The sequence below is a fragment of the Hylobates moloch genome, unplaced genomic scaffold, assembly GCF_009828535.3.
Source record: "Hylobates moloch isolate HMO894 unplaced genomic scaffold, HMol_V3 SCAFFOLD_19, whole genome shotgun sequence".
NCBI lineage: Eukaryota > Metazoa > Chordata > Mammalia > Primates > Hylobatidae > Hylobates > Hylobates moloch.
The window spans coordinates 74,534,316-74,560,704 of NW_026652294.1; the positions used below are offsets into that span (position 1 = coordinate 74,534,316).

The 26,389-nt window shown below is 39.4% G+C and overlaps 1 protein-coding gene across 2 annotated transcripts in view; it reads left to right on the forward strand.

Annotated features, from left to right (window-relative positions):
* GLIS3 (GLIS family zinc finger 3) overlaps positions 1-26,389 on the forward strand; it is a 492,055-nt gene that overhangs the window by 159,298 nt on the left and 306,368 nt on the right. For both annotated transcript variants that reach the window (XM_032138518.2, XM_058431727.1), the window contains exon 2: positions 19,710-19,917. In XM_032138518.2, coding sequence (XP_031994409.1) covers positions 19,787-19,917 — 131 coding nt within the window. In that variant the 5' untranslated portion in view covers positions 19,710-19,786. The remainder of the gene's footprint in view (positions 1-19,709; positions 19,918-26,389) is intronic.

A 26,389-nucleotide genomic window follows, 5' to 3' on the forward strand; every position in this document is an offset into this window, starting at 1 on the left:
GAGTTAGTATGAGCTTGCTGAGATTAATGCCTAACAGTCTTCCTTATTGGAAATATTTTGGCGATCTCTTCATAATTTTTCTGCCCATTGTAAGGTGCTAATATTACCCAATGACTTTTGGGGATTTATTATAATATTTTATTTCAAAGTTGATTTGTTTCAAGGTTTGTATTCCACTCATTGTACAAGAAGATCAAAGTGAGATTTCTGCCTGTAGTTTTGTTATTTTTGTTTTGCTACGGAATGTTTAGAACACAGGAGACCACATCCTGGCAGAGTTTATAATTTGATTTACCTGGAACAGTTGAATGAGGAGGCACTCTAACCCCCAAGCTAAGGCCTCTACTTAATTGACCCTTTGATAATTAGGAAAGGATTTTGTTTCTCTCCTTCTCATTAACATTGAAAACCGTAGGCTCTTATGTTGTTTATTATGTGTTATTTACTCTCTTCTAAGACTTTGTATATTATTTAGGGAGTAAGCTATCAACTTGATTAACATTTAACTTTTTATTCATGTTTATTCTCAGCGTTAGCATTCAAATTCAGATAAATAACTACTGCTACTTTTAAAATAGCATTATTTTAGGGAGAACATAAGCACAACTCTTAATTTAGATTTTTTCATACTGGCATCAATATGTATTATGGTTGCGTTTTCATTTTGATGGGAAAGAATTTGGGTTGTAAGTGAGCACCTACTCTGTTCTTCCTCATTTTTTGACCTAATTTCAGATATGATTAGTTGGGAGTTATTGCCGGTACCATGTCTGGATTCGCATCTACAAGGTGCAGAGATAAAAGTCACGTTTACTTCGATACTAACTCATGTTCCAATCATGTTTACAGAAATGCTTCCATTACTCTAGTTCTCTTATAAGTTAAAAAATAGCATTAAATAAAAGAAACAGAAGGGAATTACATTATGTAGGCCTCAGCCAGATTGCCTGTATGTTGAGATTTGTGATGTTAAAATTGTATTTTTATATTTTGTTATTTCAGTTAAAGTTATGTGATTTTATACAATGACAAGTTTTCTGAGCCAAAAGGTAGATATTTCAGCCTTCCTACGTCCCCAATTTTCAGCGAATCTGTAGTGAGTATGACTTATTCTACCAATTTATGTATACAAGAAATGGTTCTTTAAATTAGTTCCTTTAAATCACAGCAAATCAGATGCCAAGATCCCGTCTTACTCATTAGTGGGAAATTTAATCTCAGTCACTGCTAGTTGGGGTGGCCTGATACGCTACCAAGGTGACACAGAATCCCAGGGCGTTTGTAGAGAGCAGAACATTCCAGGAGCTTTTCTGTTCTTGGTTCTTCAGGTTACTGCTGACATGCCCTTTGACCGAGCCCCACATCGCCTCTAGGAGTCTGCTGCTCTGTGCATTGCTTGGACACAGGAAGTTTTGCTGGAGCTGGGATCCCAGGCCCGAAGTTCTGGCCTTTGTATTTGGCCATACAGCCATACCTTTTACCCCCACTGTCTTCCTTGGGAGCTGCCTTGCTACTCAGGGACCATCAAACTGTTGTTCTTCCCAGACTTTGGGCAATCCCACTTCTCTCTCTCTTTCTGTCTCCCTCCTAGAGGCACTATCCCCTTTCAGAAGGCTCTGCCAGCTTCAGAGCACCTGGAATAATATCAGTGAATTTAGATTTCTACACAAGACTGTGAGAGAGGATGAATTTGGCCAGGCACGGTGGCTCACACCTGTAATCTCTGAAGTTTGGGAGGACGAGGAGGGTGGATCACCTGAGGTCAGGAGTTTGAGACCAGCCTGGCCAACATGATGAAACCCTGTCTCTACTAAAAATACAAAAAATTAGCTGAGCCTGGTGGCATGCGCCGATAATCGCAGCTATTCAGGAGGCTGAGGCAGGAGAATCTCTTGAACCCAGGAGGCGGAGGTTGCAGTGAGCTGAGATTGTGCCACTGCACTCCAGCCTGGGCAATAAGAGCAAAACTCCGTATCAAAAAAAAAAAAAAAAAAGATGAATTCAAACAGTGTCTACTCTTGGCCCTTTTATAATAACCTCTCTTGAGACGAAGGAGCACAAAATACAAATAATAGCTCATTGAATTTTCTTGCCATAAACATGAGCTGCTGAATGGGCTTTGGAGCTCAGAGTTAAGAATTACAGTCTAGAAGAGGAAAGGGTATCTGGCCTATGAGATAGTTAAGCAGCTCTGGGGGACTTCTGGGAGGAAGCTGGGTACTTTCCATTTCTTGGAAATATGGGTGACTTAATTTTAATGCAAAATAATGTAATCTTCATTAGTATTATCCTTCCCTCTGGGTCTGAGGCTTCTGGGCATCCCATCTGGACTTGCAAGCCCATGCGGAATATGGAATAGAAACAATTTATGATAGAGAATGTGTGTTTTTGGACAGTAATGGGAAATTACTGCTTAGGGAAAAACAAAGGTAGTCTGGTGGCTTTTTTTGTTCTGTTTTGTTTTTGTTTTTTTGGGACAGGGTCTCACTTTGTCACCCAGGCTGGAGTGCAGTGGTGCCATCCTGGCTCACTGCAGCCTTGACCTCCCAGGTTCAAGCAATTCTCCCACCTTAGCCCCACAAGTAGCTGGGATTATAGGCATGCGCCACCATGACTGGCTAATTTTCGTATTTTTTGTGGAGACAGCATTTCGCCATGTTGTCCAGGCTGGTCTCACACTCCAGAGCTCAAGTGATCTACCTGGTCGGGCGGCTATTATGACTATGTAAGATGTGCCTTTTACAGACTAAGAAGTTGTATCTAATATGAAGAATTGGCTGGGATTTTGGCTCTGAACCAGCTCTTACATACTGAAAAAAAGTCCCATTGATTTATATTGAGTACCTTAGACCGGGGGTCCCCAACTGCCGGGCCATGGACCTGTGTGGGTTAGTGGCCTGTGAGGAACCAGGCCACACAGCAGCAGGTGAGCAGTGGGCATTACAGCCCAAGCTTCGCCTCCTGTCATATCAGCAGTGGGATTAGATTCTCATAGAGGCAGAAACTCCATAGTGAACTGTGCAAGTGAGGGATCTAGGTTGCATGCTCCTTACGAGAATCTAATTAATAATGCCTGATGATCTGAGGTGGAACAGTTTCATCCTGAACCCCACCCAACCCTCTCCACCCCTTCCATGCTTTCCATGAAACCACAAACCATGAAACCAGTCCCTGGGGCCAAAAAGCTTGGGGACTGCTGGCTTAGACTACCCTCCCTTCACACTGAATGTGTTCATGTGTATCTGTATCTAACAGGAGGGAATATGGACGGAGGAGGCGAATGAGTAATATTTCTGTCTGTTCAGTAATTTAGAGACCTATCAACAGTTGTGTCCACCAGGGACCTCAGTCTTCTTCAGCATCATGACTCACACACGTTTCAGAGGAACTGCTCAATTTGATTCGTGGCCTTGAACTATACTTGACTTATCAATTGTTCTTAAAAGTTGTATTCATTACCTATTCATCCAACAGATACTTGGTGAGTACTTGCTGTCTGGGGGATACCAGTCATTGCTCCGTACAGTGAGGGGTCTCACCCAGAGGCAGCTTTGCCATTTCTCACCCAGCCTCTGCTTTTGTTTGGCTTGGAGCAGGGGAAAAAGCAGGTTGAGAGATATACAACCTTGATTTATGGAAGAAATGTTCTGAATCTAGTACTTCTTAAAGGCACTTCAGCAACCATCTTACTTGTTTTCTTAATAAGATAAGTTGGGCTTACCCTGTTTGGTCTGTTTGCTCTTCCCAGCCTTGTCTCATCCTGAGATTATGGCAGCATCTTCCTAGCTTGGTTTCCTGCCTTCAGCCTTTGCTCTGCTTCCAAATGTACTGGAAATAGACTGTTCTCTTCTTGCTCCCTCCTCACAACATACCCATGCTTACAAGCCTACTGTAGCTCTTTGGAATGCCTGGTTTTGGAGGTTGTGTACAATCTGGTAACACCTTAGTTAGAATATGAATGCCTACAGCTTATACAGTACTTACTGGGTGCTGGAAACTGTTCTAGATGGTCTACATACATGACTTATTTAGTACTCCAAACAGCCTTATGAAGTTGGGAACAATTATCATCCCCATTTCCCAGACAAGGAAATAGAGGCACAGAGAGCTTAAGGCATTTGCCCAAGGTCACACAGCTGGTAAGGGAAGCTATTCTGGCTCTAGTGCCTCATTCTTTACTGCTTCCCCCATGCTGCCTCCATAATACTTTCTCAGCACATGCCCCTCATTTCATTTTGGCCATCCAACTCTTCATATTGCCACCTCTCCTCTTGCCATTAAAAGGCTCAGATGAAGTCTCACTCCTCTACTAAGCCTCCTCCAGTGTATTCAGATCTTTTCCTCGTTTGAGCTCTTTTTGTACTCAGCAGTGAAGCAACTCAGTTTAAGATTAGGTGTTTCCCAATTGTTTCCTGTATTAGTTAACACTCTCTCCAACTGGTTGTAAGATCTTTGACCAAGGGCTAGATGTACGGCCTAGGACCAAGCCTAACACCCAGTAAATGTGTCTTTGGGAAACTGAGGCAGTTTTCTCCCATGACAATATGCGTTCTCCTTCCCTTCCATTCATTCTTTCTTATATTTGTGGAAGTCCTCTTTTTCCACAGTAAGTATAATAATTCCACTTTTATGTATTTTCACAGATGAGTCCAGGGATGAGGCTTGATCTAAACCTACTAAATTAGATGGTAGGCAAGAATGATTTGACTCATCTATTTGTCCACAATCCCTAGAGTATGTAGTGTAGCACAGAGCAGGGACACAATAAACAAATACCTGATCTGTGAGCAATAAATTACTAAGTTGTGCCTCTGCTGGTGTTTCAGTTTTTCAGAGTAGTGGTTTGCTTAGTTAACAAATGTATCTGCTTACTTCCCCTGGGATTGCTAGAAAATTTGTCGAGGGAGAAGCAGTAAAATGTGCTTACATTTCCTCTTTGGTTTTCCAGGCTAATTGTTGGTGAACTTTATTTAACACTCTTGCTATACTAAGAGTCTCTGTGGAACAGAGCAGCTTTCAGTTAACTTGGCAAATCATTACAAGAGAGAACAGAAGGGTCAGCATAAGCACTCTCTACTAATTAGTTGATAATTGATGTACAATAGCTGACGGATGGGACTTTAGAATACAAACTCCAGGAATATTGCTTAATTTATCTTTGCATCCTTATGAAGTGGCTCAGAACTGTAGGTTCTTAATATCATCTTATTGGGAGTGCCCAGTGGTGGGGTCCAAGATTGAGGCTTCATGCACAGGAATCCAGGGCACTGAGTGGTACAGAAAGGAATATGATACATTTTAATCTCTTGGGTATAAATGTGATTCCATTTAATACAGGGATAAATTGCAGTGAGTAATACTGGTGATTGCATACTTGGTGGACAGAATTCCTGAATGCTGACTAAGGTTGGAAGAATGCTGGTATGAAAGTTATGTTCTTTGTGGGATAAACATGGAAGATTCAAGCTGAACTCCTGAAGACAAGGTGGTGGGAGATTGCATGATTCATACGAATCTCCCTGGGTTCAGATCTGACCTATTTATTGGCTGTCTTTGTAATGAATTCACCAAATAGACATTATACGAAGCCCCTCTCCCATTTAAATGTGATTGCCTAAATCTTTAGCAACTAATTAGAAAATCCTTACTCTAACTTGCTTCATAACCATTGCTTTCTTATTTTGTCATTTACCTCCCTGTGGCTGCTATGCCATCTGTACAGCTGGTTTATGTGCTCCTCCAGCCTTTCTCCCCATCTCTTCCGGATTAATCTTGGGTGAACTCTGCTTCTAATGGGTTGCGCCACTACCTATAGCACAGGGTCCCAGATGCACATCAGGTGACTACTTATATCAGCATCATTTGGTTTAGGTGGTTGGCAGTGGAGCTTAGGAATTTGCATTTGAGAAGCTTCCCTGGGGATGCCAGTATGTAGCCAGGTTTGAACCACTGCTGGAGAAGTAATGTCCAGCTTTTAAATCAGTTCTTCAGGGCTGACTGAACCAACCGTCTAAGCTGTGTCTCCTCCCTTTCTCGTCTTGTCGGCAGCCCTAGCTCATCTTTATTTCTGCAGGACGCATTGTGCCTCCTGCCTTTCGTTTCTGTGTCTACACCCTACTACTTCCTTCTCATTTGTGTGCTCGTTCTTCCTTCATGTTTTAGCTTATTGTTTTCTAAAGGGTATTCCTTAGAATGCCAGTCTTAGATGAGTCCCTTGGGAATAACCTCCCTAAGCAAATGTACTTTAAATATTATTTGGTCTTCTGGGAGATTTATCACATGCATTTACATTTTTAAAGGCTCTGAGAAGACTTATAGTAAAGAGATATGTTTAACTTTGTTGTATTAGGGGTTCCCAAACTTATTGGCCCATGGACATCTCTGTGAGGCCACCTTAATTGTCATTTAACATCTTTGGACATCCTGAAGGACTTTGGGAAACGTGTTTGTGGTTCATAGTCTTCTTCTTTGATGAATTACCTAGTACAAAGGGATTGCCCTCCTCCTCTGAGCTCCTGTCTCTATGATTTAGCTTCATGCTTAATCCTGTACAGTCTAGCGACATTATCTGATTGTTCCTAGGTGAGTATATCTTATCTCTTCAGAGACGTGAGTGCCATGGAGGCAGGATGTTATATCTAGCATTTCTTACCTTCCACAGTTTTGAGCATTTGTCACAATTGCCAAATTCGATTGCTTTGCCCCTGGATGTAGGAGCCGGTTATTTCATTCTAATTGTCATCCTTTGGTGTTCGTAGCCATTTAGCCATGCCTTACTGTATTTCAGAGTAATACACCACACATTCACATATAGTCATTGAATTGTTACTAATGTATCTCAGCAGTGAAATATTACCAATTTGACAAAACACTACATAACAAGCCTAGAGTGTTTGGTATGCAGGACGTTTCTAGCTCTAGGGAGGAGTATTCATGAAAGGTGAGAGAATTTGATGACCTGTGCTTACCTTCATTGATCTGTTTTTGCATAGCAGATTGGAGAGAAGGGTACCTGTTTCTTTCTGTGGTGAAAGAATATACTTTTCAAAGTTCTTTCATATATTTGATGTTTCTCCCATTTGAGAAAAGAGGAAAGGCTTGGATTGATTCTATGCCTTGCCTAAGATTCTATTCTTTATTTATTGGTGGGCTCCTATATTTCGTTATAACAATGAATATGTATATTATATTAGATATGTTATTTGAGTATTAGTTTACAGACATTATTCTTTGTCAAAACAGTCATAGTTCGATGACTTCTCTCGAATATAGGGGTCAATGTGTGCATAACTCACATTGCCTTTAGAATTAGAACATACATACTCATATTTGAATGAATTTAGAGAAGAATGTGGGAGGATACACATTCAGCTGTTAGAGTTCATTACCTTAAGGGAATGATATATGTGGGGGGTGGAATATGAGCTTTTTCTTTTTATAACTTTGCATTATTTGCCTTTTAAAGCACATGGACACATACACAGATACATATTATTTTTTTAATTTAAAATAGCAATAAAGGTAATCCCAAATAAAAGAGAGATAATGCTATCGAAATAGACAATTCTAGACAATGCTTTGACATGTGCTAAGCTAATAAACCTTAGGGATGAAATGTATATGCCATAATTCCTAACATAATTTGGGGTCTATGAGGGGACCCACCATAAATAATGTATTTCTTTCCCACCAGAATATCTCTTTTTTTTCTGATAGAGGATGTGTTGGAAGGCATAACTTTGTGTGAGAGTCCAGTGGATCTGCTGACTGGACCATAGAATTAGGCCATCTTCTCTCCCTAGTCCAGGGCAGCTCTTTCAGGACAAGCCTCCTAGGTAAGGCATATACCATGTGGCAAAGAACTCTGTCTTTCCATGGTAAGTAAGCTTAGTCCCCAAAGGAAAACAAGAAGGTTTCCTGAACTACTCATCCCCACTTATTCTTTCTACTTTGGCAGGGAAGGGTGTACTGAGAGACAGTTCCTTTTTTAAAAAATGGCTAGAAAGAAGTGTTCCTACCATTTTGCACACCTAAGTTAGATAATCATTCTCCCCATTATGGCTCAATTTGCATTACTAAAAATATCATTCTGTAACATAATCATGGCAATAACATTAACAAAAATTATAACTACTCTTTACTGAGCAGGCACATCATATATGTTGGGTCTCACTAATCCTCGAAGCAACCATGTAGGGTGTATGGTATTATTTGTCTTTTAGAGATGGAAGAAACTAAAGCTAAGAGGTAAAATTACTCTGCTAAATGACCGAAGTTACATCCACAAGCTGGCTATGGAGGCCAGCCACCATTTCCCATGCAAAATAAAAATATTTTCCAATAGCATCTGGGACTTATTTACTTTTGAAGGAGGTGTAAGACTCATGTTTTATATTAGGCATTGATTTCATTATTAAAGGAAGCCTTGCCAGTTAGGGATAGTTAGGTGCTTAGAACTAAAAATAATGGGAAACTTTGAGCCTCAAAGTTGCAAAAACTTCATTTGCAAGTGATCTAAATTGGCTTTCAACTCTACTTCAATTGTATGTTGAATTTGTGCTTGCTAGGAAATAAAAGGGCCAGGCTTATATAAAACAGGTTTGCACAGTAAAAGGGTATGGTTGAGAGGTTTAAAAAAAAAATTCCTTTCAGTCTTTCTTGCCACGTTTTGAAATTTTACTTATTTTCTATTGTATTATTGTTTTGCAGTAAAATGTTCCTGAGGTATTTTGCTAGTCACTGACACCTTAGTTTGAAGTAATCATTCTTTTCTAAAATAGCTGAGAGAAAGAGAAAATGGATATGAGGAACAAGAATGGCCTAAATAAAGCCTGGATCCCGTTCAGGCGAGGACAGATGTACGGCGTGTGTGTGTGTGTGTGTGTGTGTGTGTGTGTGTGTGTGTGTGTGTGGTGTGTGTGTGTGTGTGTGTGTGTGTGTGTGTGTGTGTGTGTGTGTGTGTAGAAGGTCTTGGGCAGGAAGATATCAGCATGCTGTTTCTGGGCACTCAGGAGAAGAGGTGCTAGAAACAATATCAGAAGGTACCATATGAGAGACAAGTTCTTTAATAAAATATAAATAGAACTAACAATGAATTTATTAAGTGCCAGGCCCTATTACATATATTAGACTTTTTAATCCTCTAAACTGAGGTAACTGCTAGTGTTAACCTCACTGAGAGATCAGGACACTGAGGTACAGAGAGCTTAAGTAACTTGTCCAAGGTCACACAGCTAGTCAGTGGTGGAGCCAGGATGGAAATCTATGGCTCTTAACTACTGTGTTATGTACTGTTAACCTCTCACTTCTTTCCTTCCACCATCTTTTCCACTTTTCTGTCTGCTTTTAGTGCCCAAGTGTCGAGTGATATCCCAACCCTAGTTGGTGATATCCCATTCTTGAATGCCCACCTGAATGTGAGTCTCAAAACCCGTGTTTGCAATTCATGATCCTGGATTGGAAAACAATTGTTCTATAAGTAACATCTGAGTGTAGATGGTATATTACATACTAATACTATATCATTGCTAAGTGTCTTGAATTCAATGATTGTATTATTGTTATATATTTAGGAATGAAGGACATGAAATCTGCAACTTAAATGGTTCAAAAATTAATACTCTAATACAAAATAAGTTTATATATAGAGATGGATAGATAGAACGTTAGATAAAGTTGAAGCTTATCGTACTATTCTTGTGACATTTCTGTAGCTTTAAAAATGTTTTCAAGGAAAAGTGTGGGAAGAAAACCCTGCTGCTTAGAGGCAGTGAGGCATATATTAATATTTACTAACCTTTTTAATCCTCAGAACAACCTTATGAGTTAGGTATTATTACTGTCCCCATTTTAGAACAGTACGCTGAGGCACAGAGACCTTAAGGACCTTCCTGATATCACACAACCAGTAAGGGCAGGAGGCAGGACTCAAACCCTAGTATGTATATTTCTGTTTCTGTAACACCTTGTGTGTGTGTCAGGTTGAACCATATACAAATTGCTCTTACATGATCATTTTCGACCTATTAAGAATATCATTTTATATGACCCAGCCTAGGAGCAGGGATCACCTCTTTTATAATGAATGGTTGGTTTGGTGTGCATCTTCATGGCTAGACTGTGGGCTCCATGGGGGGCTGGGTTAATCTTGCTCCCCATTGTCTCTGTGGACTGCCTGGCTAGTGGTTGGCATTTGATAAGTGTCAGATAAATGAACAATAACAATGTTATTGTTGGTTACTTCTCTCTGCTCTTCCCAAATATATTTCATTCTTGTTCCCCCTGTATCTATGTCATTTTTAGAACCAGTGGATACACATAAATAGTTCTGAATGATGCAGCCTCAGTAGTGATAATCGTGACATAATCAGTCATTTGACTTCAAGAGAACCCTTTTAACTAATGAAGACATTAATTAAAAACATGCCCTGCTAAGATGAACTGTAGGTGCAGAAATTTGAAAATACAAAACGTTTGCATTCCCTACTAGCATACAGTGATTTTGGCTAGAATGTATGTGGTACTCAGAATGCCATCCACTTAGGTCCTCATTTGAGCAGTAAACACATTTTTAAAATACGTCGTGTAGTCTCTAAAAATAAGCAGTGTTTCAAAATGAAAACCAGTGCACAAGTCATTGGCACATCTGGTAGTCAGAAAAGTTGTATGGTTTGTTTTCAGGAATAACAAGCTAAGGAACATTCAAACTTGGCCAACTGAAAACTTTTCTTCTGTGATGACATGTGTTTTTTTGTTTTGTTTTTTTTTTTTAAACTGGCTGTAGACTTAAAGCAGGAAGAATATTGGAAATGAGAAGAGAATTAAACAGCATCATTTACTATCTTGTTGTGCTCAAGGAATTATAAAGGAATGTTTTCTTTAGAAAGAGAAGGAGCAAAAAAGCAATGACAGGCATGTAACAATCATAGTATCAATAACAATAGCAGTTAACATCCATTAAGTACCTACTATGTGCTTGATAGTGTGCTGAGTCCTCTATGTATGTTGTTAATACTAGATGCACAACAACCTTATGAGGTTGTATTAGTCTGTTCTCACATTGCTGTAAAGCAATACCTGAGACTAGGTAATTTACAAAGAAAAGAGGTTTAATTGGTTCACAGTTCTGCAGGCTTAACAGGAAGCATAACAGCATTTGGGGTGGTCTCAGGAAACTTTCAATGATGGCAGAAGGTGAAGGTGAAGCAGTCACATCTTACATGGCTGGAGCAGGAGGAAGGGAGAGCCATGGGCAGTGCCACACACTTTTATACAACCAGATCTGATGGGAACTCTAACACGAGAATAGCACCAAAGGGACAATGCCAAACCATTCATGAAGGCTCTATCCCAATGATCCAATCACCTCCCACCAGGCCCCACCTCCAAAATTGGGCATTGCAATTGAACATGAGATTTGGGTGGGGACACAGATCCAAAGCATATTATATCACCCTGACCCCTCCCAAGTCTCATGTCCTCACATTGCAAAATACAATCATCCCTTCCCAACAGTCTCCAAAGTCTTTTTTTTTTTTAATTAATTAATTTATTTATTTTTATTATACTTTAGGGTTTTAGGGTACATGTGCACAATGTGCAGGTTTGTTACATATGTATCCATGTGCCATGTTGATTTCCTGCACCCATTAACTCATCATTTAGCATTAGGTGTATCTCCTAATGCTGTCCCTCCCCCCTCCCCCCACCCCACAACAGTCCCCGGAGTGTGATGTTCCCCTTCCTGTGTCCATGAGTTCTCATTGTTCAATTCCCACCTATGAGTGAGAACATGCGGTGTTTGTTTTTTTGTCCTTGCGATAGTTTACTGAGAATGATGTTTTCCAGTTTCATCCATGTCCCTACAAAGGACACGAACTCATCATTTTTTATGGCTGCATAGTATTCTATGGTGTATATGTGCCACATTTTCTTAATCCAGTCTATCGTTGTTGGACATTTGGGTTGGTTCCAACTCTTTGCTATTGTGAATAGTGCCGCAATAAACATACCTGTGCATGTGTCTTTATAGCAGCATGATTTAGAGTCCTTTGGGTATATACCCAGTAATGGGATGGCTGGGTCAAATGGTATTTCTAGTTCGAGATCCCTGAGGAATCGCCACACTGACTTCCACAATGGTTGAACTAGTTTACAGTCCCACCAACAGTGTAAAAGTGTTCCTATTTCTCCACATCCTCTCCAGCACCTGTTGTTTCCTGATTTTTTAATGATGGCCATTCTAACTGGTGTGAGATGGTATCTCACTGTGGTTTTGATTTGCATTTCTCTGATGGCCAGTGATGATGAGCATTTCTTCATGTGTTTTTTGGCTGCATAAATGTCTTCTTTTGAGAAGTGTCTGTTCATGTCCTCTGCTCACTTTTTGATGGGGTTGTTTGTTTTTTTCTTGTAAATTTGTTTGAGTTCATTGTAGATTCTGGATATTAGCCCTTTGTCAGATGAGTAGGTTGCAAAAATTTTCTCCCATTCTGTAGGTTGCCTGTTCACTCTGATGATAGTTTCTTTTGCTGTGCAGAAGCTCTTTAGTTTAATGAGATCCCATTTGTCGATTTTGGCTTTTGTTGCCATTGCTTTTGGTGTTTTAGACATGAAGTCCTTGCCCACGCCTATGTCCTGAATGGTATTGCCTAGGTTTTCTTGTAGGATTTTAATGGTTTTAGGTCTAACATATAAGTCTTTAATCCATCTTGAATTAATTTTTGTATAAGGTGTAAGGAAGGGATCCAGTTGCAGCTTTCTACATATGGCTAGCCAGTTTTCCCAGCACCATTTATTAAATAGGGAATCCTTTCCCCATTTCTTGTTTTTGTCAGGTTTGTCAAAGATCAGATAGTTGTAGCTATGCGGCATCATTTCTGAGGGCTCTGTTCTGTTCCATTGATCTATGTCTCTGTTGTGGTACCAGTACCATGCTGTTTTGGTTACTGTAGCCTTGTAGTATAGTTTAAAGTCAGGTAGCGTGATGCCTCCAGCTTTGTTCTTTTGGCTTAGGATTGACTTGGCGATGCGGGCTCTTTTTTGGTTCCATATGAACTTTAAAGTAGTTTTTTCCAATTCTGTGAAGAAAGTCATTGGTAGCTTGATGGGGATGGCATTGAATCTATAAATTACCTTGGGCAGTATGGCCATTTTCACGATATTGATTCTTCCAACCCATGAGCATGGAATGTTCTTCCATTTGTTTGTATCCTCTTTTATTTCATTGAGCAGTGGTTTGTAGTTCTCCTTGAAGAGGTCCTTCACATCCCTTGTAAGTTGGATTCCTAGGTATTTTATTCTCTTTGAAGCAATTGTGAATGGGAGTTCACTCATGATTTGGCTCTCTGTTTGTCTGTTATTGGTGTACAAGAATGCTTGTGATTTTTGTACATTAATTTTGTATCCTGAGACTTTGCTGAAGTTGCTAATCAGCTTAAGGAGATTTTGGGCTGAGACAGTGGGGTTTTCTAGATATACAATCATGTCATCTGCAAATAGGGACAATTTGACTTCCTCTTTTCCTAATTGAATACCCTTTATTTCCTTCTCCTGCCTGATTGCTCTGGCCAGAACTTCCAGCACTATGTTGAATAGGAGTGGTGAGAGAGGGCATCCCTGTCTTGTGCCAGTTTTCAGAGGGAATGCTTCCAGTTTTTGCCCATTCAGTATGATATTGGCTGTGGGTTTGTCGTAGATATCTCTTATTATTTTGAGATACGTCCCATCAATACCTAATTTATTGAGAGTTTTTAGCATGAAGGGTTGTTGAATTTTGTCAAAGGCCTTTTCTGCATCTATTGAGATAATCATGTGGTTTTTGTCTTTGGTTCTGTTTATATGCTGGATTACATTTATTGATTTGTGTATGTTGAACCAGCCTTGCATCCCAGGGATGAAGCCCACTTGATCATGGTGGATAAGCTTTTTGATGTGCTGCTGGATTCGGTTTGCCAGTATTTTATTGAGGATTTTTGCATCAATGTTCATCAAGGATATTGGTCTGAAATTCTCTTTTTTGGTTATGTCTCTGCCAGGTTTTGGTATCAGGATGATGCTGGCTTCATAAAATGTGTTAGGGAGGATTCCCTCTTTTTCTATCGATTGGAATAGTTTCAGAAGGAATGATACCAGTTCCTCCTTGTACCTCTGGTAGAATTCGGCTGTGAATCCATCAGGTCCTGGACTCTTTTTGGTTGGTAAGCTATTGATTATTGCCACAATTTCAGAACCTGTTATTGGTCTATTCAGAGATTCAACTTCTTCCTGGTTTAGTCTTGGGAGGGTGTATTTGTCGAGGAATTTATCCATTTCTTCTAGATTTTCTAGTTTATTTGCATAGAGGTGTTTGTAGTATTCTCTGATGGTAGATTGTATTTCTGTGGGATCGGTGGTGATATCCCCTAACAGTCTCCAAAGTCTTAACTAATTCCAGCATTAACTCAAAAGTCTGAAGTCCAAATACTCATCTGAGACAAGGCTAGTGCTTCCACCTGTGAGCCTGTAAAATCAAAAAAACAAGTTAGTTACTGCTAAGATACAATGGAGGTACAGACATTGGGTAAACATTCCCATTCCAAAAGGGAGAAATTGGCCAAAATAAAGGGGCTATAGGTCCTATGCAAGCCCCAAACCCCCTAGGGCAGTCATTAAATCTTAAAGCTCCCAAATAATCTCCTTTAACTCCTTGTTTCACATCCAGGCCACACTGGTGCAAGAGGTGGGCTCCTAAGGCCTTGGGTAGCTCTGCTTCTGAGGCTTTGCAGGGTGCAGCCCTGGCAGCTGTTTTCATGGGCTGGCATTGAGTACCTCTGGCTTTTCCAGGTGCAGGGTGCAAGCTGACAGTGCATCTACCATTTTGGGTTCTGGAAGATGGTGGCCGTCTTGTCACAGCTCCATTACACAGTACTGCAGTGGAGACTCTGTGTGGAGGCTCCAACCCCACATTTCACCTCCACACCTCCCTAGAAGAGGTTTTCCATGTGGCCTCTACCCCCGCAGCAGGCTTCTGCCTGGACATCCAGGCTTTTCCATACATCCTCTGAAATCTAGGCAGAAGCTACCAAGCCTCAACTCTTGCATTTTTTGCACCTACAGGCTTAACACCATGTGGAAGCCACCAAGTCACCTATGGTTTGCACCCTCTGAAGCAGAGGCCTGAGCTGTACCTGGGCCCCTTTGAACCAAGACTGGAGCTAGAGCTGCTGGGATGCAGGGAGCAGTGTTAGGAGGTTCTGCAGTGCAGAGCCTTTGGGCCTGTGATGACAGGTGCTGCCAGAAAGTTCTCTGAAATGTTTTTGGGGCCTTCCCCCATTGTCTTGGCTGTGAGTACTTGCCTCGTCTTTACTTATGCAAATTTCTGCAGCCTGCTTGAATTCTTCTCCTGGAAATGCTTTTTTCTTTTTTACCACATGGCCAGGCTGTAAATTTTCCAAACTTTTACACTCTGCTTTCCTTTTAAATATAACTTCCAGTTTCAGGTCATTTCTTTGCTCACATATATAAACACAGGTTGTTAGAAACAGCCAGGCCACATCTTGAACTCTTTGCTGCTTAGAAATTTCTTCCTCCAGATACACTAAATCACTCTCAAATTCAAAGTTCCACAGATCCCTAGGGCAGGGGCACAATGCCTACAACCTCATTGCTAATGCATAACAAAAGTGACCTTTGCTCCAGTTCCCAGCAAGTTCCTCATCTCTGTCTGAGACCTCCTCAGCCTGGACTTCACTGTCCGTATCACTATCGGCATTTTGGTCATAATTCAGGCAGTCTCTAGGAAGTTCCAGTATTCTCCACATCTTCCTGTCTTCTTCTGAGTCCTCCACACTCTTCCAACTTCTGTTCATTACCCAATTCCAAAGCTTCTTCCACATTTTCAGGTATCATGGTAATGCCCCACTGCTTGGTATTAGTCTGTTCTCGCATTGCTATAAAGAAATACCCGAGCCTGGCTAATTTATAAAGAAAAGTGGTTTAATTGGCTCGTGATTATGCAGGCTTAACAGGAAGCATAGAAGCTTCTGGGGAGGTCTCTGGAAACTTTCAGTCATAGTGGAAGGCGAAGGGGAAACAGGCATGTGTTACATGGTTGGAGCAGGAGGAAGAGAGAGAGGGGGAGATGCCACACACTTTGAAACATCCAGATCTCATGAGAACTCTATCATGAAAACAGCACCAAAGGGATGGTGCTAAACCATTTATGAAGGATCCACCCCCCATGATCCAATCACCTTCTACTGGGCCCCACCTCCAAAACTAAGCATTACAGTTGAATGTGAGTTTTGGGTGGGGACACAGATCCAAACCATATCAGAGGGAGGGTTCATTTTATCCCTGTTTTGCAGATGAGAAGACATAGACATGGAGAAATACAGCACAAAAATGTTACGTAATTTGCCTAAGTCCCCAAATAGCAGATCCCAGGCAAGCTGTCTCCAGAACCCACACTCCAAGACACTGCACAATTCTGAGAAGTCCAGAGGTATAGGTGTTCATTATGTTTCTGGCATTATGAAAAAACTTAGATGGCTGTATTGAGCACAGTGGTTCTTGGTCAGACTTGTTTGCCTGCATGTGTGAGACAGATGATGCCATTTTCCATTTTCCAAAACATCCTCATAGTTGTATCACAAACATTTACATGTTCCCAAGAAGTTCACCATTAATTTTCATGCTTCAAGGATACCATTTGTGATACCATTTGTGCTTAGATGGGGTTAAAGTTGACCAGTGATAGCTTCTTGGCCTTTTGGTTAAGATCAAGTGTAAAGTTGACCAGTGAATTTGGGAGTAGGAGGTGGTGTAGTAAGAATGTGGAGATATTAGGGAGATAATTAGCATTTCTTTATTACAAAGCAAGAAAACAATGTGAATGTATGAATCCAGAGTAGAGAGTTACAGAGGCAGCCTTGACCAGTGTAAAATTCTGGCCCAGGAAGATGGATTTATAATTACTACCCCCACTGACTTCATATTCCATTCAGATCTAGTTAGCAATTCTGTGGAGAGGCATCAAAGGATTGACTTGGAGTTTTTTGTTTCTGCTTTTTGAAAAACAGGCACTGTGTATCAAAAAAAGATGACCAGGAGAGTTTCAATGGAATAACTTGTCAGTATTTAATATTCACTTATAAGTATCTTTTATTTTCATTCATTCATTCTAATTTCACTAGATAGATTTTATTATGTAATGTGCATTAGACCCTAGGTTAGGTGCTAAGGAAGTAGAGATGCCTCAAACAAGAGCTTTGTCTTTAAACAGCAGTGAAGTATAAAAGTGAGAAGATGGCAGGCATGTAAAGAGTTTAGTTCCCTGAAGCACTATGGGTGCTGAGGCACATGTGTGATGGGAGATGTGGACAAATTAAAGAAGCAGTGGTCAGATCTGCCTAACAGGTAGTGGAGGAGGAGGTCATATAGGAGGTGACCCTTGAATTGAGACCTTAAAGATGCAGAGGTGCTCACTAGATGGATAAGTTAGGGTAAGGGCATTCCAGGCAGAGAGAAGAGCATGAACGAGACAAGGGTTAAAATAAATGTTTCAGTGATCCCATTGGTTTGTACTGGCTCTAAGGTGTGCATGTTTTTACATTACAACATCTCTGAAATCTGGACATCATGCACTAGTTTGACTGGCAGTTCATGTTCTTACTGGTACGTAAAATAATGGTACACCTTCCAATATGCCATGTTAGTTTTACGAAATAATCTGTTGGTATGTTTTGCCATCAAGTAGTATTTCTTGGATGCTGTTCCAGCTGCTATGTCTTTGTTTTAGAGGTAGATAGATATTAATACCTTTTTACTGAAGAGGAAATAGGCATGGAATGACTGAGTTCCTTAGATAAATATATGACATTAAATTTGACAGAATACTTGATATTTGATGTTGCTCTTAATAGTAGTGGCTAGTAGCAATGGGACCTGGGGAAAGAATTCATATAGAGAATTCATTCATTCAGTCTTATATACTGGACTAGGCTATGAACCATCACATTGCCTTTTTTCAAGGTAAAAAGGGAGTTTGAAAAGCTAATACATGTAGCTTATTGAGATTTTTAAAGATATTGAATTTATGATGCATTACATAAAGGTGTACCTGTTATTCTTGGTGTCAAGATGAAGCCCTGATAATACAGTGCTTTATGAGTTACGAAAACAATATCTATAACTGATCTTTTAAGGCACAAGAAGATGGATCAGATATAAACTGCAATGGGAGGGGTAAAGGAGAGGTTCTGGTTTATGTATCTGGGAAAGAAAATCAGAGAAATTTCTTTTGGAGCGAATGATCTTGGAAAGTGTACAAGGAAAAAACTAGGCATATCAGAGCCTAAATTTAAGCACACAGGTGACATAAAAATACATTCTAGTAGAATCAGTTTCTATTCTCTCTTTAAATCCCTGCGTGATTTTGTGCAGGTCAATTACCACTTGGATTTTAGTGTCCCATAAGTCTGCTCTAGACCAGGATTTCCAGCAGCTAATGATGCTGTGACTCCCCCAGCATTTTTGAGATAGGGCTGCAATGATGGAAACAGTGATTGCTCCAATGTCTTGTTTGTTCTATTGTTTATGGGGGGGGCTCTTGGGAAGAATGTTACAAAAGATGAAAAGTAAAGGCACGTTTGGGCTATTGATTTAATTTTGGGAAAAACAAAATAGGAAATTGTGACCCCTACAGCTAAGAAAAGTGACAATGACACTTTTCTTCCTACTTTGATCCCAAATATATCAATGAAAAAGATGAGAAATTTGCAATGTAAAGCTTAATTTGTTAAAGATTGAGATCGTATATATTTTTGTTTGCTAGAAATGGGAACAGAGTGTATAGTTACTGAGACTTGACCAGGTAGTTGACAAAAAAAGTTTGAAAAAGTGCATCCATGTAAAAAGAATGTCTAGAATGATTCAGCTCATTATGATTTTTTTATAAATGAGTCATGGCAGTGTTTGCCTTCTCAAACTCTTTGCTTTTCACTTTTCCATAACGACACAGATTCTTGTGGGTTCCTTTTTTTCTTTCCCCTTTGGGTATGTACCAGCTTTTACTACACTGAAAGATTGTTACTAATGAAAATGAAAAATCTATGTCCAATTTAGTTACCATGCTGTTTTTCAAACGAGCATTTTGTTTACAACTCTCTCATCCTGATTTTTTAAAAAAATTGAGTAGATGTCCAATGACAATGTGTTGAGATGAGGAGGAAAAAAACCAAGAGTAGAGAGACACAGCCAGACTACATCCTTGTGAAGGGACTTTTTGGAAGTACAGATTTGGAATGAAGTAAACCAGTTCAACAGGTTTTTTCCAGTAGTGTCAACTTTCCTTGCTGGGTGATTCAAGATATTAGCTATTCTAGGAAAAAACTTGGTTTGATACAGGCAATCCCATCTACTTACCACCTTAACCCTTTAGGTAAGGATATTATAAAATATGATTTTTAATATAAGTGGACACTTCTACATAGAAGGAGTAAAATTTAAGCACATTTTGTATGAGTGCTCATTATGGAAAGGTTTCTATTATAGCATGGCTTTGTCATTGGAATTGGAGAAAGCCTTTTGCTATCACCAATACTAAAAAAAAAAAAATTGATCTGAGGACTGTCTCTAAAAATGGGTCCTGATATAAGCGTGCACATATCTGTATTTACTGATTTCTGATGTAAGGGACGTGAAAGCTAACCTGATTCATTTGTTTTTAGGGGCTCTTGGCTTTGGGCCTCAGTGCAAGTCCATTGGAAAAGGCAGCTGCAACAATCTAGTGGTCACCAGCAGTCCCATGATGGTTCAGCGACTGGGACCCATTTCACCTCCAGCAAGCCAGGTCTCTACAGCATGCAACCAGATCAGTCCTAGCTTACAGAGGGCAATGAATGCAGCCAACCTGAATATACCTCCTTCAGATACCAGGTCTCAAGTTAACTTTTTTTTCCCCTTTCTTTATGGTATAAACACACCCCACGAGTGTTTTCCCTTCTCTTTCTGAATACACACACACACTCATACACTTACACACTCAAGCAACTCTCTCAATTTGAGGTTTGTAGGGGAATATGTCTAAAACTAAGTATGTGCCATCATATCATCTTAATTGGGAGGAATGGTTTAATACCTACTGTCTCGTGGTGTGAGTGAAATGAATACCTAATTTGAGATCGTGGGGCCTCAGTGACTGAAACACGGTGTGTACATTTGTCACTTTCTGGTGAAGCAATCATATCATGGCCTAGCAAATTTGCGTGGTCCATGTACACCTATCTTACCTGCCAGGTTGTCTGTGAATATGATACAGAGTTTCCAGGCAGCTCTACAATCTGTTTTGTCTATCTGTGCATCCATCCAGCTACCCATCTACGTAAATATTGGTTAAGTGTCTACTATCTGCATAATGTAATAGTTGAAGTTTAGGGGCCTAGTAGAGAGAGTAAAGATAGAAAGCATAAATTTTAAGACTTTCTGATGTGTCCGGAAAGGCATGCTTTCGTGTTTGAGTTACATAACATTTCAACACAATGTCGATTAGGTTCCAGAGTAAGTAGGTACTATAAATGCCATGTATCTACCTCCAAGGGAGGGAATTGAATAGAAAAGGGAAATCACCCCCTCAGACAAAGTTTTCTCTCTCTCAAGGTTGATATTAGGTGGGAGGGGGCATAAAACCAAAATACTGTACAGTGTTTAAAGTCTATTTCTATGTTTGAAATAAATTATTTTATCTTCTAGAAGTTATTTTCTTGGAAAAACACAATCCATAGTTTCTGCCTTAGTCCTAGTTCTGCCATAACTATGGTCTTGCAAAGGAATTTTACTCTCTAAGCCCCTGCTTCCTCTTCTCTGGGATCTGTAACCTGCTACGTGCCTTGCGGTTCTGGGATCTTGTGTCTTCTTCCTTTCCTTCCTCCTAACCCCGTTCTCCCCTCTTGTATCTCTGTGCTGTCCCTCCTAGTCACTATTTGAGACTCTGAAATCATAGTTCCTGAATCATTTATTTATGCCAATTTTTTCATGAGATAGAAACTTGTTTTTCACCTGAGACTTTTTGTGATGGGAAGCTGCTGTCATTTTCCCATTGATGATTATGCCTTAAGGGACTCCTCCGACTTGCTGAGTGCTGCATGTAAAATGAACTGTGCTCATGGGGTGGGTGTCATTGGGAAGCCTTCAGCTTCCTTTCTGTGGCAAGTCCAGCCCATGCCTTGAAGGCAGAAGTCATAATTAACGGTGAAACTGACAGTAGTCAGGGCACAGACTGCTTAAGCCATGTATCTTATGCAGTCCCTTTTATGGGTCGGCCAGAGAGGGGTCATTATCTCAGTGTTTTCTGGCATATTTGATTCCTTAGCATAATTTTATAACCTTAAAAGACTGTACCTTAACGATTCACTGACAAGTGTTTTTGACTATGTATTTATTATTTGAGTCCTCTGGAATTTTTTTTTTTTTCAGGATGAGCAAAGAAACAGGAATTGGGAATTGGCTTGGTGAAATATGGAACTTACTTTTAGCAATTTGGAAAGGTTGCATTTATTTGTGAGCCTTGGTTTGTGTATTTCATCAATGGAGAGAAAGAATAAGGGGCAACAGTTCAGTAAGAAGCAAAGTTGAACATTTTACTGGACATAAAGAGAAGATGGAGAGAGAATCAGCTTAGTGTTTTATACATTGGGTGCATGCTGGGAGTGGATGGAAGTGGAAAAGGGGGCATGAACCGTCCAGTTTAAGAGATGCTGCCCTATGAAAAGCTGCAAAATGTATTGTTTTTCCTGATTATATAATTCTTATTCACTGTAGAAAATGTGGAAAACATGGAAAAGTACCAAGCACTAAATGACAGTCATCCTGAATTCTATCCCCAGAGACAAGCCATGGGTGGAATTTTGATATACATCCTTCCAGTTATAGTCAAACATATACAATAAACATAGGCTTTCCTTTCCACTAAATTGATCTAGTAATCTACATAGTTTTTAATTACCTTCTTCCCGTTAATATATTATAAGCTTTTATAATAAAAGCCTCTTTCAACATCATATAATGGCTTCTTCCTGTCCAGGATTCCACTTTATAAGGAAAGTGTATAAATAAAATTATAATTTTAAAAATCAGTCTTTTGTCAGTTGGCACTTAGCTGTTTCCCATTCTTTAAATATTATAAATAATGCTTTATTGAATTAGCTCTGTACATCTTTTGTTGCACAATTCTGATTATTAGAATAAATTCTTAAAAGTAAAATTTGTTGTGTTAAAAGAGTTTTGAGGCTTTTTATAAATATTCTCAAATTGTACTGCAGGAACTCAGTAGCAATTTATAAACTAACCAGCAGTCTAAGAGAGTGCCTGTTTTCTAAGACACCATTCATTACTAGGTATTATTATTTTTAGAACTTTTGCTAGTTTAGAAACTTTGCCAGTTTGATCTGTAAAATGTTATTTTATCTTAATTTGCATTCTTAGTTATTGACAATATTAAAGTTTTCATAAATAAATCTATGAAGTTTCATAGATTTATTGGCTGTTTGTATTTTTTCTTTTGACCTCCTTTGGGTATGTTTTTTGGGTGTGCTTATCTTGGGAAAAGCTCTTTTTCCTTAGCTTTGCTGGATTCTATTTAATCCAATAATAAGAATCATGCCTTAATTCTGTATATTTGCCTAGATTAATTTCCCAACCATTTCTGATTACCCGTGCTTAATAATAAATGCAAACTATACATTACCGTCTTGAAGATCCAGGAGCCATTCTTGATTTAGGCCTTGCCAAAACTCGAATACAGAGGCCATCGTATATATTTCCCCTAAAATGACAAGGCTGAGGTGCTGATACAATAACATCATACAGCAGTTTCATAGAGCAGTCTAACAAACACTGAGTAGTAGAACAAACATTCTACTCAGATGCTACCTGCATGGGTTTTGTAGCATACTTAGCTTTTCTAGTGTTTTCACATGCATTGTAATCCTGCATTTTATGATTGAATATTCATAAACTACCTGCAAATATTTCTGTTTAAGACCTGATGGAACCAGCACACAGAAAGTCCAAGTGCTTAGCTTGTCAGTGACAAAGTTCAGCCATCACTGAATGTTATTCCAGATCCAAAATGGCACTGTATTTAGATTTTTATTTCCTAAATCAGAAATTCTTGGTGATGGTTTCCTTTGAGAGTATATCCACAAAGGTCAGAGAAGGCTAAGGGGGTTGAGGATGCACTCCAGGCTCTCTGTAAATTGTAACACTTTATAAAGCCATCCTGTCTTTAGATACAGTACTAATTCTTTTGGGGGATTTGCTGAGGCACATAGACACGAATTTCCAGATAGACTAGGACTGGTGGTCTTTTTCACCATCTACATATACAGGAAATATATCTTTTCTTTTGAGGAATTCTCCATGTGATGTATTAGAACTTCTTTTGAGCTTGACATTGAAGCAAACATCTAACATGGTCATCATGCCTCTCATGCTTTTATGGCCCCATACAAGTTACTGAGTTCTTGCTTGACCAGCCGCCCTAATCATTTTTGCTGATGGTTTCTGAGTTTTCCTATTAGTTTTATTTTGTTCAAGATATATCTCCTTTCCTTTTACATATAGTTCCAAATTAACCAATCACCAGAAGTAATATCATTAGGATCAGATGAGCATATGGAAATGGAGATTGCTCTCAAATGATGATACAGCTGTCACTTTCTTTGCTGTGGGCCTGGTGTGGGTAGCAGCAGGAGTTAGAGGCGAGAATCCTTTGGAACCTTTCACATTCATTCAACATATTATTGCAGGAAGAACAGAAAATTTGGGTACCCATCGTAGCTTGTGCGACTTTAAGCCTGTTATACCAGGTCTTTCAATTAAGCAGAGCATTGTGGGTCACATGTGGGATACAGTGTAAAGAAAACAATAGAGAACGTGTATGATCCAGTAGGTCACTGCCCGCCAAGCACAGCTTCACTTGTATTTCTCTAAGAACTTTGGGGTGTGTGTGTGTGTGTGTGTGTGTGTGTGTGTATGTCACTGGCAGAAATTTCCCAAACCCTGTTTTATTCTTTGTAAAATAGAAGTTATTTTTAAAATCCAGTTTACTTAACTGACAGGTTGTATCAGATGAGATCACATGTAGGGAAAATGCTTTGTGAGTGCCATAAATAATGTTCTGTTGTCATTATATTGATTATTTATTTACTTTCCTAATCAACAGTTTTTTGATTACTTAGTATGTATCTTACATTCTGGTAGGCACTGGGAAGATAAAAATGATCCCTTCTGTTAAAAGACTTTGAAATTTATTGAAGAATATAACACCCACAGATGCCTGAAGTTAACTACATTTAAGACATGTTGCAGACAGTATATAACTTCTTTGGGAAGAGAGCTCTCATAGGGAGCTAGTGTACTGGGGAGAGATCTCATGGATTAGAGCTTTGAAAGATTAAAAGATCTGAGTAATCACACAGGAGGGAGACTGGCTGCTAGGCAAAGGCCATTTGGGGAAGTTTTGTTCTCATGAGGTGTTTGAGATAGAAGAGAGTTCTCTGTTCATATTAATACTTTAATGAATAGAATACAGAATTTGCTTTCTGAAAAATATATAATTGTCTTAGAAAACTCAAATGCCCAAGAAGTTCTATAATGTGCCTGCATGGCTTTATGCTCAGATTGTAATTGAGCCATATTTAGGTATCATTTGAGAGAAATGAGAATCATCTGTCAACAATGGAGCAAATGAACGTTTTACTATAGGCTGCCCTGAAACCAAGTAATACAATTTTATAAGCAAAGTATATGTAGGTGGATAACATACTTCTGTCTGTTAGTCATGACTTAACAATCTAATATGCTCCAGTATGACAGTGACAGGCAATTGTAGCACCTGAGAATGTGCATCCATTCAGGCATGTAGCTCTGCCAAAGCCCTGGTTCGTTATGTTCTATGAACTTTCTAAACCTCTAGGTGTAAAGCAGTCAGTTGTCTCTGCCTCATGTATGACAGGACTACTAATTTAGTTTGGGTCCGAAAGTAATTCCTGGATCTTGCTGGGGAAGAGACCAAAAGGCCCTTGACATCCAATCACCAGGAGTCTTCAGCTGAGCTCTGCAGGAAGAGCCACATGCTGCAAGTGTGCTGGGAAAATAATTGAAAAGTGTCCATGGGGAATTAAAAACTAGATGGTTCCAAAACCACTGTGGAGCTCGCAAAAAGACTAACTTGAATTTAAGGATGTGGACCAAGCGGAAAATCTATGTCAAGGGCAACTGGATGTAAATTCCTGCTATGTTTGTCTTTGGTAAACATTACTTCACTCGATGGTAACATCTCGTTGATCATGGTGTTATCACCTTGTACTGTGCATTTTGGAGCTGAGATGTTTTTCTTGCTAATATCATATGCTTGTATGAAATGGTGTTTGTGGCTTCCATTTTGTGAAAGAGAGTAAGATGAACAGGTGGGATGAAAATGCTTCTCTTTTACCTCAGTTCCTTTGTGACAGGTTGATGTTTAACAGCTGGAAATAATGTGTTCATTTTGAGAAGATACACGTTTTGTATAACGTTTTGTTGTGATTAATTTTTTGTCAGTAAAAAAGAGCTCAGTAGAAAGTCAGTGCAGGTACAGGTAATAAGCCGGGTTCTTCTGATATACATCATGTCTGAGTCAAGAAATACAGCGTGTTGTGTCTTGCCTCTGTGGCCAATTTCCCTTCCAAGGGACGTATCTTTTCTTCTCAGTTATTTTCACACTTGAAGTTAGCCAAAAGATCGAGAAGTGATTTTTATTTTCAAGGTGACAATGTCACAGTAAAGCAAAATGAATTTTAAAGTGACCAGAGCTACGTTATGAACCATTTTGATATGCAGATAATATATTGTGAGACATACGGTATGTTTGGAAAGGGTAAGAAGAATAGGAGAGGAATTGTTGCGAAAGTGAACTGCAGAAAGTGAATGATCTGCTCTTGGCCCAAAGCTGCTTGGATTTAAGGACGAGAGTTCACAGAAAACCCAACTAGCAAGTGTGATTAAATCCTGAGTGGCTCTAATGCATAATTCCAGATATGGCTTGTTATCAGTTTGTTACTCCTTTATATATTATAGCTGCTTTTTATATTTTTCTCATTTTCTGGGGTGATTTGATGTAACTAAGAACTGGCAATGTGAATTACTATCTTTAAAAAAGTCAGAGTAATTCCTTAATATCAGTGAAACTAAATTGTGAAATTATTAAGTCCCCTGGACAACCCTTTGACTTTGAGGATTCACTTTTTTTTTTCAAATAAAGCATGAGTTTATACGTTACTTTCCCAAATAGATTTTACTTGAAGGCTGAGATTCTGCAAAGCCTGTCATAACATGCTGCACACAGTAGGTGCTTAACAAATACTTATTT